Source organism: Artemia sp. Qi Xiang Cuo, chromosome 15, assembly GCF_049724085.1.
Source record: "Artemia sp. Qi Xiang Cuo chromosome 15, ASM4972408v1, whole genome shotgun sequence".
Taxonomy (NCBI): domain Eukaryota; kingdom Metazoa; phylum Arthropoda; class Branchiopoda; order Anostraca; family Artemiidae; genus Artemia; species Artemia sp. Qi Xiang Cuo.
The window spans coordinates 51,156,290-51,174,876 of NC_142808.1; the positions used below are offsets into that span (position 1 = coordinate 51,156,290).

Genomic DNA, 18,587 nt, shown 5'->3' on the forward strand with positions numbered 1-18,587 from the left:
TAATGACTACCAAGTAAAGAAAAACCACACGGAATTAGGCAACTGAGTCTCTCAAACCCCTTAAAGCTATTTTAAAAGATACAAAACTACTTATTTAACACAAAAATTTCGTTTTTAATGTCCACCAAGTAAAGAAAAACCACACGGAATAAGGCAACTGAGTCTCTCAAACCCCTTAAAGCTCTTTTAAAATATAAAAAAACTACTTATTTAACACAAAAATTTCGTTTTTAATGACCTCCAAGTAAAGAAAAACTACTCGGAATCTGGCAACTGAGTCTCTCAAACCCCTTAAAGCTATTTTAAAATATACAAAAAATACTTATTTAAACACAAAATTTTGTTTTTTAATTACAAAAAATTAAATAAAAACTACACGGAGTCCGGAAACAAAGTCTAAAAAACCCAGTATAGATATTTTAGAATATGCAAAACTACTTATTTAAAACAAAAATTTTGTTTTTACCGTGCACTAAGTATAGAAAAACTTCTAGGAGACCGACATCAGAGTCTATCAAACCCAGTAATGCTCTTATAAAGATACAAAAACTACTTATTTAACACAAAAATTTTGTTTTTAATGACCACCAAGTAAAGAAAAACCACACGGAATTAGGCAACTGAGTCTCTCAAACCCCTTAAAGCTCTTTTAAAAGATACAAAAACTACTTATTTAACACAAAAATTTCTTTTTTAATGACCAACAAGTAAAGAAAAACTACTCAGAATTCGGCAACTGAGTCTCTCAAACCCCTTAAAGCTCTTTTAAAAGATACAAAAACTACTTATTTAACACAAAAATTTAGTTTTTTATGACCACCAAGTAAAGAAAAACTACACTGAATTAGGCAACTGAGTCTCTCAAACCCATTAAAGCTCTTTTAAAAGATATAAAAACTACTTATTTAACAAAAAAATTTCGTTTTTAATTACAACCAAGTAAATAAAAACCACACGGAATTAGGCAACTGAGTCTCTCAATACCCTTAAAGAACTTTTAAAAGATACAAAAAATAAAGTAAAAAAAAATTATCTACGTTTTATATGTATCACAAGTGAACAAACACCTATAGGAGACAGGCATCTGAGTGTATCAAACGAAGTATATATCTTTTAAAATATACAAAAACTACTAATTGAAAAAGCAAAAATCGTTTTTAATGACCCCACAGAAAAGGAAAAACACAAGGAATTAGGCAACTCAGTCTCTCAAACCCTGTAAAGCTCTTTTAAAAGATACAACAAATGGCCACCAACTAAAGCAACAACACACGTAATCTGTAATCATATTCTATAAAACCCCTTATATAAATTTAAAAATAAACTAAAACATATGATTTAACACAAAAATTTCGTTTTTAACGACTGCCATTAAAACGAACATCTAACGGAAATCGGTAACAAGTTCGAACAATACCAGTACAGAACAAATAAAATGTAAAACATAACATTCTAAAAAACACCATTAACGATATAAATGACAATAACCACAATAAAAACCAAACGTAATCAGGCAACTGAGTTTCTCAAACCCTGTAAAGCTCTTTTAAAAGATACAACAAATGACCATCAAGTAAAGAAAAACCACACGGAATCAGGCAACTGAGTCTCTCAAACCCCTTAAAGCTCTTAAAATATAAAAAAACTACTTATTTAACACAAAAATTTCATTTTTAATGACCATCAAGTAAAGAAAAACCACACGGAATCAGGCAACTGAGTCTCTCAAACCCCGTAAAGCTCTTTTAAAAGATACAAAAACTACTTATTTAACATAAAAATTTAGTTTTTAATGACCATCAAGGAAAGAAAAATCCCACGGAATTAGGCAACTGATTCTCTCAAACCCCTTAAAGCTCTTTTAAAAGATAAAAAAACTACTTATTTAACACAAAAATTTCGTTTTTAATGACCACCAAGTAAAGAAAAAAAACACGGAATCAGGAAACAGAGACTCTAAACAAAATGAACGATCAAAAAAATGAAAAACAATAACCATAATAACAAAAAGAAATTATAATTAATTGAACATCAAGTAAAGAAAAACCACACGGAATTAGGCAACTGAGTCTCTCAATCCCCGTAAAGCTCTTTTAAAAGATAGAAAAACTACTTATTTAACACAAAAATTTCATTTTTAATGACTACCAAGTAAAGAAAAATCACACGGAATTAGGCAACTGAGTCTCTCAAACCCCGTAAAGCTCATTTAAAAGATACAAAAACTACTTATTTGACACAAAAATTTCGTTTTTAATGACCATCAAGTAAAGAAAAACCACACGGAATTAGGCAACTGAGTCTCTCAATCCCCTTAAAGCTATATTAAAAGATAAAAAAACTACTTATTTAAAAAAAAAATTTCGTTTTTAATGACCACCAAGTAAAGAAAAACCACACGGAATTAGGCAACTGAGTCTCTCAAACCCTTTAAAGCTCTTTTAAAAGATACAAAAACTACTTATATACAACATAAATTTCGTTTTTAATGACCATCAAGTAAAGAAAAACCACACGGAATTAGGCAACTGAGTCTCTCAAACCCCTTAAAGCTCTTTTAAAAGTTACAAAAACTACTTATTTAACACAAAAATTTCGTTTTTAATGACCAACAAGTAAAGAAAAACCACACGGAATTAGGCAACAAAGTTTCTCAAACCCTGTAAAGCTCTTTTAAAAGATACAACAGATGACCACCAAGTAAATAAAAACCACACGGAATCAGGCAACTGAGTCTCTCAAACCCATTAAAGCTCTTTTAAAATATACACAAAATAAATATTTAACAAAAAAATTTCGTTTTTAATGACTACAATTAAAATGAAACTAAAACTGACTAAGGCCAACTGAGTCGATCAAATCTATTAAAGCTATTTTAAAAGATGCAAAAACTACTTATTTAACACAAAAATTTCGTTTTTAATGACCACCAAGTAAAGAAAAACCACAGGAAATCACGCAACTGAGTCTCTCAAACCCTGTAAAGCTCTTTTAAAAGATACAACAAATGACCATCAAGTAAAGAAAAACCACACGGAATCCGGCAACTGAGTCTCTCAATCCCCGTAAAGCTCTTTTAAAAGATACAAAAACTATTTATTTAACACAAAAATTTCGTTTTTAATGACCATCAAGTAAAGAAAAACCACACGGAATCAGACAACTGAGTCTCTCAAACCCCTTAAATCTCTTTTAAAAGATACAAAAACTACTTATTTAACACAAAAATTTCGTTTTTAATGACCACCAAGTAAAGAAAAATCACACGGAATTAGGCAACTGAGTCTCTCAAATCCCCTTAAAGCTCTTTTAAAAGATACAAAAACTAATTATTAAACACAAAAATTTCGTTTTTAATGACCATCAAGTAAAGAAAAACCATACGGAATCAGGCAACTGAGTCTCTCAATCCCCATAAAGCTCTTTTAAAAGATACAAAAAATACTTATTTAAAACAAAAATTTAGTTTTTAATGACCACCAACTAAAGAAAAATCACACGGAATTAGGCAACTGAGTATCTCAGATCCCATTAAAGCTATTTTAAAATATACAAAAACCACTTATTTAACACAAAAATTTCGTTTTTAATGACCACCAAGTAAAGAAAAACCACACGGAATCAGGCAACTGAGTCTCTCAAACCACTTAAAGCTCTATTAAAATATAAAAAAAATTATTTTTTAAAAAACATATTTATTATTTAATTAACACCAAGTCAATAAAAAACAAAAGGAATTAGGCATCTGAGTCTCTGAAACCCTGTAAATCTCTTTTAAAAGATACATCAAATGACAACCAAGAAAAGAAAAACCACACTGAATCAGGCAACTGAGTGTCTCAAACTCCTTATAGCTCTTTTAAACGATACTAAAACTAATTATTTAACACAAAAATTTCGTTTTTAATGACCACCATGAAAAGAAAAACCACACGGAATCAGACAACTGAGACTCTCAAACCCCTAAAAGCACTATTAAAAGATCCAAAAAATACTTATTTAAAACAAAAATATCGTTTTTAATGACAACCAAGTAAAGGAAAACTACTCGGAATCCGGCAACTGAGTCTCTCAAACCCCTTAAAGCTCTTTTAAAAGATACCACGACAAAGCACTACTCTCGTGGAACTCAAGCCCCATTTAACTCAACCCCCGTGCAACTGAACCCCCCATGTAACTATAATCAATGTGAACTTTGAAAGATCAAGAGAATGTAACTGTGACAAGCTAAACCACGACAAAGCACTACTCTCGTGGAACTCAATCCCAATTTAACTCAACCCCCGTGCAACTGCCCCCCCTTGTAACTGAACCCCTGTATAACCGAAACCCCCGTGTAACTGTACCCCCTTTAACTGAGCTCTCATGCAACCCATCTCCCTCAAAACACTTCAGTCATTTCTCGTTAAATTGACAATACGCTCCAATACATCACTTGTGTATTATACATAACATAATCATGATATCTCCTCTAATTCGCAAAATTCCCTTACCCCTTTTTTTTGCAAAGGTTAATCAAATATCCCCGATTGTAAAAGCATTAAAAAAATTTCCAATCACTAATTACCCCTTTTTTTCAAATGCTAAACAGACATGTATCATGAACTAGAAATCTGGTCTGTAAATTGTGTCAGAAAAACTTCTCCTTAATCAACGTAAAGACCCACAATAACATAGGAAGGTACTTAAAGTACGCGCTGGTTTTAAAATTCAGGTTTATCATAATTACCCCTTTTTTGCAAATGCTAAACAAAAAAAAAAACTTGTCTGTACGTCAGAAAAACTTGTCCTTAATCAGCGTCGTAGAAGTATTAGCTATAGGACTGGTATTGCGTAAATCTCCTGGCAAAGAAAGATGTAATGACCAGTAGAATAGAATTACCTACCAGAAAAACCGGAAGGAACATAAAGGCCCAGAATTCAAAAGATGGTTACTACTCACCAGCCCCTTCTTTTTTGGATCTGGATGGCAAAATTACCGAAAGTGAACTCAATGTTCAAGATGCATTTACTTCATATTCTGTGAATATTGGTAAAAGGACTTCTTCGGCTGTTAGTTCTTCTCCTTCAAGATCCAACTTCAGGTCTTATCTTGGGCCACCTTGTATGAAGTCAATGCTTTTGGAACCAGCCACGGATAAAGAAATTGCTAAGTGTTATGGGATTGAAAAATTCTTCGTCGTCTGGCCCTGATAATATTCCTACTAAAGTAATTAAGTTCATACTTCCTTCCATTATTTCTCCCTTAACGAAACTTATTAACCTCTGTTTTCAACATGGCATTTTCCCGAGCAGTCTCAAGCGTGCTCGAGTCGTCATATTATATAAGGGGGGGGGACACAAAATGATCCAGCCAACTATATGCCAGTTTCTTTGTTGTCTGTGGTTAGCAAAATATTTGAGAAGGCGATGCTTTCTCGTCTTAAGGATTTTCTTACTTCTAAAGACTTTTTTCACGATTTTCAATTTGGTTTTCGAGCAAATCATTCAACTGAGCATGCTTGTGCAGTTTTATTGAATTATGTTCACTCTGTTCACTAGACTCCCTTTTGATTCCTGCTGCTTTGTTTCTGGATGTTCGTAAAGCCTTTGATTCTTTCCCATTTTGGCGTAAGAGGTAGTGCGTTTTATTGGTTCACGTCTTTCTTGTCTGGTTGAATAATTACTGTTGATCCACTTTTTTGCTCACCATCAAGTGTTGACCCCCTGGTCCCTCAAGGGTCAGTTTAAGGGCTGGTACTGTTTTTAATTCATATAAATGACCTAATTTTTGCAGTTAGAAATAAAAATTCTCTTTATTGCTGTCGTGTATGTCATCCAACAGTCTCCCGTACCCATAACTATAGTTTGCATACCTCGGATTCTCTTGTTACTTTTGCCCATGATACCACCCTTATTACTTATGGGAGAACGGAGGATGAGGTTCGTACAAAGTTAGTGGACCTCTTCGAGAGAGTTTCAATTTGGTTTGATGCTAACTCTCTTGCCTTAAATTTTTCTAAAACTAGTTTTTTAGTTTGTTCTCGTATATCCTAGGCTTGTCCTCAATTATCTGAAATTCATTTATCCAAAGGCTTTATTAGTAGACCAAAGGATGGCCATGTTCGTTTCCTAGGTATCCTCCTAGATGAAAATTTATCTTTTAAACACCATATTGATTTGATTAAAATGAAGGTATGCAGAAATGTCGGTATTCTAAGAAAACTAAAACATGTTTTTCCAGGACTAATTCTAAGAATCCTATTTCATAGCTTAATTCATTCTTATGTTTCCTATTGCCAAGTCATATTGATGTCTTGTCTACTTTCCCTTCTTTTCTCAAACCGCTTTCGAATACTTACGATAAAGCTATAAATCTTATCCAGGATGTAAATCGTTCGGTAACTAAACCGTTACTTGATATTAAAAAACTGTTCTTTCCTGTGCGTCTTTCGCTTTTCTTCAGCTCCGTGGTGATATTACTAGGTCCCTTAGGTTTACGTCTTCTTTTGTATTTGATCGGTCAAACTATCAACTCCGTAGTTCTCTAAATATCCAAATTCCCCATACACCAACAATAAGATCCGACGTTAATCCTCTTGTTGCGTGTCATTTGACATGGAACACCCTTCCCGATTCGGCTCGAGAATGCCACTTGTTTGGCACCTTCAAAAGACTAGTAAAAAATACTTGTTTTCATGTGATTAATTTTCTTTCCTTTTGTCTGCTGCCAATAGTTTTTTCATTTAATTGTTTTTCGTTTGTTTTTTCTATATGTACATAGATGTTGTGATTCATTGCAGTTTGATAAAGCTTATTTAGTGAACTCTCCTTGTTTTTGTTGTTTGTTTTTTTTTCTCCATTTTATGAAGCAAATGCTTTACATGTTAAGAGTTCATATGCTTATGTTTATATGTTTTAATGCCAATGTTATTTTTGCCAATGTATTGTTTAAATCTTAAGCGTTTTAATGTTTAATGTTTATTTGATCTTTTCATAATCCCCCTCCTACAGGCCATGGAGCCTTTGTGGGGATTTGTAGATTGTTATGTAATTATTTTACTGATATATGGAAAATAAATGTATCTATCTATCTATTGGTCCTTGCAATGCGCAGGTGACGATAAAAACGCCAATAGTGTTATCCGCTCCCAATAACCAGTAAAGATTGAACTGTTTTAGGTATTTATTTGAAAAACTTTTTCAGAAATAGGTACTTGTATGAGAAACACCCTACCGCTCTAGTTGTTCATTCATTGACGCATTATAAAACCGTTTTTTTTTTTTTGTTAGTTTCTTTCAGCATTGCGTGAGACAAGACAAAAAGAAGTGACAAAATAGTTGGAAAATACGTAATTTGGGCTATATAATTGCACATTGGGAGGAGGGTTAAAGAATTTGGACAGTGTGAAGATAAAAATAGTTTTTACTACATAATTTGCAGACTAATTGTACCTAACATATTAGGCTTGCGGACCCGCTATACTTTAGCTCCCCTCCCCCCTATTATGCAAATATATAGCCTAAATTTGTTTCTAAACTATTATATTTTTATCTTACTTTGGTATATTTCATTAGGATTGAGTGTTAGAGAAACAAATTAGATTAACATTAGATAGGGTGTATATCATACAAGTACCCAAAAATATCCAAGAGGATTTAGTAGAAACTTACAGGGTGAACTTTGAAGGGTTTGGTCTTTAGATGTTTTTTTTTTTTTTGTAGCGTTTTGAATGGTTCCTTTTGGAACCAGATACTCACTGATCTTATATTCAAGTAGTTTTTAAATAAAAGGTAAGGGTGTCGGAGTAAATGTCAGCCCCCCCCCCAAAAAAAATGCCTCTTTTTTAATAGCTCACATAAAAGCTATTGCTCATGTATACGTGTTTTTTTTTCTTATAAATTATCCTATTCGTAAGTGCCATATGACACTAAAACGGCACTTTTGGGGCCATGTCTCAAGTGGTAAAGCTGGGGCTAGTGTGTTACAACAACATCATATAGAGATTTGTTAGGATTCAGTAAAGTACCCTTTTTAAGTGACCAAAAAGAATGGATGGGAGCTAGATCTGTCGCCCATAGACCCCTTTCCCTAAAATTGTCTGATCAAAATGTGAGGTTTTTCAGCATAGTTAAAAAGTCGTTTTTGGTGATACCTTGACTCTCCATAGTCCCTGGGGAAAGGGCTGTAAGTCAAGCCATTATGTTGTTAAAACTATTAATAAATTCAGTTTAGTTACCAGCTCGATTAGTTCAAACGGTAGAGTGTTGGGCTTTGAATCAGAACGCCAAGGGCTCGAGTCCTTATCGTTTTTGTTTTAATCATGGTTTTGTGCATTGTATATGATTATGTGGAGAACCTGTCTTTGGTAAGACTGACAGCTGTAATTCTTAACCAATGCTCTTTTTCATACTACAAAAATTATGATTAACCACTAAAATTTTGAGATGTTTTCAGCTACTTCGAACAATCCCTCTTTTTTGTTCAAACCTCTAATCTCGTTAGCGAATAATGAATGAGCAAATCATATCTAAGATTTATTTAATGTCTTTCACTTTTCTAAAATCGAAGCCAATTCTTACGGGACAATTTTTCAGTTTATTCGTCGTGTTCGCATTTATTGTAAAAATATTAAAAATGATTTGTGTTTTCAATTGGGGAGGGGGTACACATCCACAGACATTTTGACAGTAGGCTACCCTATTTTGGATAGTTCAACTAAAAAAAAAATAATCTTTTTTCGGTATCTTCATTGAAAATAAAAGAAAATAAAAGACAAATCTGGCCCCACCCTGGATATTGAAAAGAACAATTTAGCTCCGCCTATTTGTTTTTGGAAATTTTTGGGAATGTTACTGAAAATAACAGAATCAGAAAAGAAAACTGTTTCATTTTGTATTTAGCATTGAAATTCACATTCAAATTTAAATTAAGGAGCCGCGTAAGAGTCCAGAAGTAGACTCTGCCAAAGTATTTGAAAAGTAAAGTAAATATCTGCACCTTATGCTTCATTAGGAAGTTAATCAAATCATTTAAATCGAATCATTAATACAAGAATTATAAATTTGGAAACATCTTTAATCAGACAATGTAAAAGATATTTGATATTTTCGGCCTTTTAAAGAGGTTAAATGTTAAAGATAGAAAGAATGCAACCAACGAAATTCCATAATTAAACTTTTTTTCTTTTTTTTTGTGAACAGATAGAAGCCCCTTTAGTTGTGTAAATTTTGATAAGGTCTCCATTCTTCATTTTAGGTTCGAATGATTTCACTTACTTCTGACATATTTTAAAACCTCCTCTTTTATGGTTTTAGGTTTTCAGATCAATGCAGAACAATTACGCTACAAATTTATTCAAGATGAACAGCCAGGTCAGAATGCTTGGGAGTTGGATGATTCATCGCTTATCAATGATTTTGAAAATATTGTCATCTCTGAAAACTTCCCTAATTACATTTCTGATGACCTTTTGGGGCCTCCTGAGCCCCAACCAGTAGGATTTCAAACATCTCGTGGGGGAGAAAATACTCAAAGAAATGGTGAGCTTGGCTTTTAAAACTTCAATTTTTATGTTTTTTCTCTTCTTGACAAAATACTCAGCTGACCAAAAATGATAGAATATAGGATTCTAGAATATTGTATCTGTCTCATCTTTATTTTAGTCTTGTAAATAGAGTTAAAAATCTAGAGTAGAGAGGTTGGAAAGTATGAAAAGAGTACCGTCATAATCTCCATCATCAAAAGCCTTAAAATTAAGTTATATAATCCTTCCTATCGTCTGCAATCCCTTTAATATAAATCTGGGATTGCGCAATTTAAAATAAATAATTTATATTAATATAAATTAAGGGATTGCGCAATCCCGCAATTCCTTAAATATTAAGGGGGTTAAAACACAGCCCAGTTTAACTCCTAATTTAATATGAAACCAGCTGTTAACCTCATTTCCTACCTCAACCGCAGCAGTTTTATTCTCGTACATAGCAATAATCACTTTAATGTGTTTGTCTGGTATACCATACAAGTATAAGACCGTCGCTACAGCTCTTCTATCAACAAAATTAAGTGTTTTCTCATAATCAATGATACTGAGGACCAAAGGTGTTTGATAAATCAGGTACTTCCGAATTATTAATCTAAGAGTGAAAATTCGATCGACATATCCTTTACCCCTTCTAATACTGCACTGTTCTTCTCTTATCACCTTGTCTACAGCAGCCATCTCTCTAAGAAGAATCCTATTACTAAGTAATTTGCTATCTACAGAGACCAGGCTAGTGCATTGATAATTACCACACTCACCCTTATCACCTTTCTTATACAGTGGTTTCATTTGGGTTTTCCTAAAATCGCTAAGTACTACTCTTTTTCAAAAAATCACATTCATAATCTTCAATAACTTAAATCTAACCTCAAAGCCACCATATTTAAGAAAATCACTTACCACAGTATCATATATATTTTTAGTCCTCTTTATATTTTTGTCCTTTGAGTACTGTCACTAATTCTTCCTTACAAAACAAATCTTACTTCGCATCCAAGGTATCACAAAGTTTTTCATTTTCCTCTATATCTTTTCCTGCAACTTTATCTCGGTTTAGCAAATTCTCAAAATGTCCCCCTCTAATGTCCCCCCCCCCCTAGTGTGACAATATATAGCCACAATTATACATTTCTCATACATTTTAACATGCGTCACTCTTATTTCAACCTGTGTCCGCGTAAATTGAATGGAAAAACATTCTTTGTACATTTGCACATTAGGGGAGATTGGGGAGTAAGTATAGTAGAATTGCAATATTTGCATATTATGAAGTTGGAATTGTTTTCTTATCTAGTTTCCTTCTCAATAGCCCTAATTCTAGGCTTATACCCAAATTTTTTATCAAAATTGACTTCTAAATTTTTGTTTCTCTTTCAGATAGTGCCCTTGTTTGTATGGAAAGCAAGCACAAAATGATGAACAAAAAGCCGTTTGAATACTACATTTCCAAGCTTGAAAAGGATAGCATTATTCCATCCGAAAATGGATTGAAGAAAAATCAACGTTTCCAGTGTGACATCTGTAACGCCATCTTCAAACGAGGTTTTAGTCTTAAGAGACATTATTTGCGCTTTCATATAAACGTTATTAATATTAATGAAAGAGACTTGGCCAATTGTGGCATCACGCCAACTGAAACTACTGAAACAGGTCTTTACAAATGCTATGATTGTTCTACTCACTTTGACGTTAAAGAGGAACTTATGGATCATAGAAATAGCTATCATATTAATGGCCGCAAGCCAGGTGGCGTGAATTATTTATGTGATCGCTGTTCAATGACATTTACAAATAAACATAATTTCCTGTCTCATGTAAAAAGAGCTTGCCAAACAGAAGATGTTAAAGTGTGTCCACACTGTCAAAAAGAATATGCAAGAAAAGGTCGACTCGAAAAGCATATGCTTCATTGCAAAACAGAATGTAAAAAAGTGCAAAAAAGCGATAATGATCTACACAAAATGCCAGTACTCCAAGCTATTGCTCTCGAGGAAGTTCATATTGACGAGGAGTCAAAGCCTATTGAAAGCATTGATGAAAGTGATAACAATAGCAGATCTAGTCTTATTAATGACTTTCATCATTCATTGAAGCAATCTGAATCTGCTGCTGATCAAGATAGTGTTGTGGGACTTCCTTTCGGGACAGACAACCCGTTCGATCTGAGTCAGAATGTTGAACGATATGTTCGTGATGCAGATAATAATGTTTATTTGGTGCTAGACTCTGCTAAGGTCGTATATCCCTTATATGACCGCCCTTATGATGATCCAGGATACTATGAGACAGATTATCCGTTTATTCTTGATGATAGTAACATACATGTTGACAAGCCACAAGAATCTGATGAGCCGTCGCTCACTTGGCAAGAGCTGAAATTTTCAGCTGATTCTGAGAGTCAGGATGTGCTTATCCGTGTAAAAGCGGCATATGTGGATAATTCGAATGGTGCTGAAGGGTTGCGGCCTTATAGTCATACACTTTGTGAAAAAAGTGGTATTTTATTTATCACAGAAAATTGTACCCCCGTGAAAGTGAATAGTAATATTACACCTTTAAATGCTCAGAGTGGTGTAAAATGTGAAAAATATCATAACGACAGACCCAAAGTTGATCTTAGTCAGATATTTAACATAATCAATGCAAACGACTTGAATATCTTTGAAACAACGGCACCCAATTGTCATCCAGAGCGGAGTGAAGACGATGGATCTGAGCCCAAGCGTCAAAAGACTGAAGGTAGGAAAACTCATCTATTTCGATCAAGGCACACTTGTCCCGAGCTGGGAAAGTCCTTTGGAAAAAGGGGGCAAATGATTTCCCATAGACGGCTAGTCCATGGTAGTGATGGGGTAAAAACAACCATTTAAAGCTTCTCAAAATCTAATTACCTTCCCCTTTGGTCTCCTAATTGAGATGAGCTTGATGAACCTCCCCATGAACGTACAGAGCAAAGTCTAGATTTTGTAAATTTACGATGTCCTGAAAATAATGAATTATTTATCGATGGCTAGTTGGCAAGCTCTGACTGTGCAGATACACTGTGCAATTGTGCAGCCCTTGTTTGTACAGACAGGCTTTCAGGGAAACGTCCTAAATATCTAGATTTGATGACTGATGATAAAAAAAAATCAGTTTCTAAGTGACATGATCATGTTTCCTCATGCTGAACAATTTTTAGTTCACTCAAAGCTAAACTGTGATACATTTTCTAAGCCTTATCCATTTGATATACTTAGTAGCGTTGGACTTTTAAAAAAAGAAAAAGTTAATTTAGAACAAAATAATCAGGGATTTGAAGGCATTTGGTCCCTGCCAATGTGCTTCATATGTCGAGCCTGTGGCTATAGATCGAAATACTTATCCAACTACTTATCTCACCAGAACTACTCACACCCACTCATTTTTCCGTTTCATATGGTTCTCATATGGTTCTCTATATGGAATCCTCAGAAGTGCCTAAAGAATTATGGTCCGATTGGGCCTTTGGACGCAAAATGCTACGTGCCTCATTAAAGAAAAAAGGAAGAAAACGCTTCAGATCACTTGCAGCTTTAGCTCAAAATATCAACATTGTTGCCACAAACCTTGCCGAAATTTCAGCGAAAACAAAATCTAAGCGTGTGAAAGATTCATTTTTAAAGGCCTGCACGAAGTGTGAAACGAAAGTCTTGTCTTTGCTAGAACTGCACAGTCTTATTGTTGAATGCGGAGAGAAGCTCCAATCTGCTCTGTAAGTTCATGGCGGAGGTCTCAGCTCTATTAACGGTGGAGGAATTACTTGTAGCTTAGAGAAAGTTGTAGGCGATCTATTCTGTGAATTAATTAAAAAAAACTTTTTCCATAAAATTAGTTTTGCATTGAAAAGTAAAGAACTCCATTTATCCAAAAATGAGCAAAACTAAAATAAAATAATCTACCAAGCGTGAAACTACCACAAATCAGCATCGATAAATAAATGAAACCCAAAACGAACAGAAATTACAATAAATAACCGATTCAAACTCAATACGAGCACAAATTAATATAAGTTGGGCGCAAAATTCCTATGCCTTCCCAAGGCCAGAACGTAATTTCCGCTTCACTGAAAAAAATATAAATGTTTTTACTTTTATAACTTTAATAAATCAAATAATATTAACATTTTGATTACTAAATATCAGTATATGTATATTAAACTGACAATGCAAATTCATTTGTATTTTTTCAGTAAAGTGCAAGTATTGTTCTGGCCTTGGGAGGGCATAGGGGTTTTGCGCCCAAGTTATGTTAATTTCTGCTCGTATTGAGTTTGACTCGGTTATTTATTTTAATTTCTGTTCGTTTTGGGTTTCATTTATTTATCGATGCGGGTTTGTGGTAGTTTCACGCTTGGTAGATTATTTGATTTAATTTTTGCTCATTTTTTGTTTAATGGAGTTCTTTACTTTTCTTTGAAAAACTTATTTTGTGGAAAGTTTTTTTTAATTAATTTCTGTTCGTTTTATATTGACATAGTCTTTTCAAGGAAAAAGAAAATAACACTTTAAATATTTTCGTTTTTTAAGACTTTATAGTTTGGCCTTTTATTTGTATGCTGGAGAAACATTTTCAGCAATTTTTAACAACATACACCCTTTTAAAAATCCGGACACAAATAGTACTGTTTAATTTAGTTTCATACCTCCTCTAGTTGACCTGAAATGGAAAACTTGATACCATTCGCAAAAATACGCTATTTTGATTTGGTTAAATTTTAAGAGCAGAAGTAGCTCCGAAAGTTTGAATATAATACCCTCAGTCGTTCTTGGGATACGGCTGAGATGCCTTATTTGAAATTAGCAATATCACAGTGCATTTGATTTAATCTTAAGGCAACATTTAGTTTTTAAACATAATGGGTAAATTGGAGAGTGGGTGTGGGAGGGTGGGATTGGAAGGTGGATTAGTTACCCTCCAATCACTTTTGACTATTAAAAGGGCATCAATCCTTTCAATTTCCAATCGGATGAGCCCTTTTCGAAGTTCCCACGACAACTCCTTCGATACGAAGTGCCCTGGTCTAAACAACAACAAAAAATATCAGTAGGGTAAAGGCACCAATGATTTGACATTGCAATTTCGGAACCACTGTCGAAATTTTCCTTCAAAACGGGATAGCTCTGCTTAGCCGTGACTTAGAGCGCCATCTCTTGGAGCCGTCGTTATATTTCGACGGTGCAAAACGTGGACACTATATCCGGTACACCCAGATAAGAAAAGAACATTCAATTCGGTCAGTTTCCTGTTTTCAACACGAAAGGAGCTGCCGACAATTTTTCAGGTATGTAATGTTCAAACTGTCATTACTTCGTTATTTATTGCAAGAAAAAGTTGGGATAAGTGCCACTGTGTCGAGATACATCTGATCTTTTCAGAAATTTAGCCACGTTATCTTTTTCTTGACAAAATATTTAATGAAAATGGCGACGGAAAGTGCATTGTTAAAACTCGGTTCCAAGCGTCGAAAATTCTCATTCAATGTAGAGGAATACCAGGGAGACTAAAAATATTCCTTCGTCTGCAATCAAGTATAAATATTGGCTTGTATTAAGGGAGTTATTTCTTTGGTAATTATCTTATAGTAACCTTGTCAAAATTTTAGACAGACAGCAACAGGCCCTGTCAAAATATAGGTGGCTTTGTCAAAACTTCACTGAACATGTAAAACAGATGAGAAATAATAGGTGTCGAAATTCCAGGATCCACTGACGAAACCATAGGCACCATAGCTGTCAAATTTACGGGTACTTTCTGCGCAACGAGAGATCTTGATGATTATTATTTCTAATAATATTTCAGATGAAAGAACATTTAAACAAAAGGTTTTTTTTTAACTTTGAAGTTTTACTTACAGACACTGGATTTTTCCATCATCTGAGGAACTGCCGCTTGGCCTCATACCATGCAGGGGCGTAAATTGCTATGGGGCAGGGGGGCAGTTGCCCCCCAGACCTCGTTTTGCCCCCCCTCCCGAACTGATTTTGCCCCCCCCCCCAGATTTTTTTAGATTATACCCTTATTTATCCTTCATCCGAATAAAAAATACAAATTTTATCGAATACAAAATCTTATCGAAATGACGCGTAGGCCTGTTTTTGACAAAACTAAGAATCTGCATATGAAAATAAAATCCACTAAATCAAATAAACTTCTTAAATTTCTTGAAATCCACTCCTGTTTTCCTAGACCCTATTCCTTCCGAAATGCTAGTGAAACGATTTTTCTGTGTTAAATTAGTTATACTGAATACTATTTGTATTTAATAATGTGTATTGAAATTTGTTCTACCGATTTTGTTATACCAAATACTACATACTTGAAACGAATTTGTTAGTTTTATTGCTTCTACTTTTTGCATAGTCTTTTACACTTTTATACATTAAATGAAGTTGAAGAAAAACAAACAAACAAGAATATACGTGTCAAATACACCAGGTTCCGCCCACAAGCATTCCCAGAGCATTTAGACGGGCGTCGAATTGGGTTCCGACTTGTGTCAAAAACAGGTAACTTTTTTGTTGAGTTAAATTAGTAGCTGAAAATGCTCTAATTTCAAAAAATTGGAGTTTTGTACCCTTTCCAGACAAAACTTCAAACTTCTCATCAAACAGTTAGATTCATAGATGTTTTTCCTACATACTGAAACCCTTTTCAAACCAAAAGTCTTTAAATTAAGACTTCTAGAGTAGAAAAACTGGTTTTTTACAAAAACTGTTGAATCATTGGTTCGACGCCCAATACGGGTGTCGAATTGGGGTCCGACTTGCATCGAAAACAGGTAACTTTTTGTTGTGTCGAATTTGTTGGTGGAAATGCTCTAATTTCGGAAAATTGGAGTTTTGTACCCTTTCCAGACAAAACTTCAAACTTCTCATCAAACAGTTAGATTTTTAGATGTTTTTCCTACATACTGACACCCTTTTCAAACCAAAAGTCTTTAAATTAAGACTTTCAGAGTAGAAAAACTGGTTTTTTACAAAAACTGTCGAATCATCGGTACCTTTACCCTAATCACTTTCGACTATTAAAAAGGGTACTAGCCCTTTGAATTTCAAATCGAATGAGCCCTTTTTCAAGTTTCTATGTCAAAGATTTCAATAAAAACCTTTACTGAAAAAATATAAATGTTTTTACTTTCATAACTTTAATAAATCAAACAATATTAACATTTTGATTACTAAATATCAGTATATGTAGATTAAACTGACAATTCACATTCATTTGTATTTTTTTTTTCAGTAAAGGGCAAATTATGTTATGAATATGAATGTTTATGTCTTATGAATATAAATGTTTTTACTTTTATAACTTTAATAAATCAAATAATATTAACATTTGGATTACTAAATATCAGTAATTTGTATAGCCTACTGATAGTACTTGGTTAATTATATTTCAGTATATTTATATACTTGGTTAATTATTGTAATTTCTGTTCGTTTTGGGTTTCATTTATTTATCGATGCTGATTTGTGGTAGTTTCACGCTTGGTAGATCATTTGATTTTATTTTTGCTCATTTTTGGTTTGATGTAGTTCTTAACTTTTCTTTGAAAAACTTATTTTGTGGAAAAAGTTATTTTAAATAATTTCTGTTCGTTTTATATTGACATAGTCTTTTCAGGGGAAAAGAAATTAATTCTTTAAATCTCTTCGTTTTTTCAAGACTTTATAGTTTGGCCTGCTATTTGTATGCTGGAAAAAAAATTTCAGCAGTTTTTAACAACATACACCCTTTTAAAAGTCTGGCCACAAATAGTACTGTTTAATTTAGTTTCATACCTCCTCTAGTTGACCTGAAATGGAATACTTGATAACATTCGCAAAAAAATCTCTTCACTTTCTTTGATAGCTTGGATACGCTTACGCTATTTTGATTTGGTTAAATTTTAAGAGCAGAAATGGGAGGGTGGGAGTGAAAGGGGGATTAGTTGCCTTCAAATCACTTTCGACTATTAAAAAGGGCATCAGCCCTTTCTATTTTCAATCGAATGAGCCCTTTTCGAAGTTCCCACGACAACTCTTTTGATACGAAGTGCCCTGGTCTAAACAACAACAACAAAAAATAATGCACTATAACCACTTCGATCTTTACTATAAATTTTGATTGGATGTGTTTGGGAAAATGGTGGGCGTTAGAGGGGCATTAGTCGCTATCCAATCACTTTCAACTATTAAATAAGGCACTAGCCCTTTCAATTTCCAATTGAATGAACCCTTTTGAAGTTTCTACAACAACGCTTTCCAAAAAACCTTATATGCCCCCAGGGCATAACACACAACCCTTCCACTAAGGGCTCTGAGGGGGTTATCATCCTAAAAGACCTAATTTCCAGAACTTCCAACTACGTTGAACAAAATGGCTATCTCAAAATTTTGATTGGATGTGTTTGGCAAAATGGTGGGCGTGAGAGGGGTGTTAGTCACTATCCAATCACTTTCAACTATTAAAAAAGCCACTAGCCCTTTCAATTTCCAATAGAATGAGCCCCTTTGAAGTTTCTACGACAACGCTTTCAATAAAAGCTTTATATTTCCCCAGGGCATAACTTAAAACCCTTGCCCTGAGGGCTGTGGCGGGAGGGGCTGTCATCCTTAAAGACTTAATTTCCAAAACTTTCTATTACGTTGAATAAAATGGCTAACTAAAAATTTTGATTGGATGTGTTTGGGGAAAAGGTGGGCGCAAAACCCCTATGCCTTCCCAAGGCCAGAACAAAATTTGCCCTTTACTGAAAAAATATAAATGTTTTTACTTTTATAACTTTAATAAATCAAATAGTATAAACATTTTGATTACTAAATATCAGTATATGTATATTAAACTGACACTGCACATTCATTTGTATTTTTTCAGTAAAGTGCAAATTTTGTTCTAGTCTTGGGGGAATGATGGGCTGGGGGGGGGCTAGTTGTCCTCCAATCACTTTCAACTATTAAAAAGGGCACTAGCCCCTCCAATTTCCAATCGAATGATCACTTTTCGAAGTTTCTACGACAACTGCTTCGATACGAAGTGCCTGACTAAGAAGAAGAAGAA

General features: G+C 34.0%; 1 protein-coding gene across 1 annotated transcript in view; it reads left to right on the plus strand.

Annotated features, from left to right (window-relative positions):
* The first annotated feature begins 9,346 nt into the window (after positions 1-9,346).
* LOC148943823 (uncharacterized) overlaps positions 9,347-18,587 on the plus strand; it is a 61,820-nt gene continuing 52,579 nt past the window's right edge. Inside the window, exons 1-2 of the mRNA XM_089101249.1 lie at positions 9,347-9,522; positions 10,905-12,266. Of these exons, the coding sequence (XP_088957375.1) occupies positions 10,922-12,266 (1,345 nt within the window). The 5' untranslated portion in view covers positions 9,347-9,522; positions 10,905-10,921. The remainder of the gene's footprint in view (positions 9,523-10,904; positions 12,267-18,587) is intronic.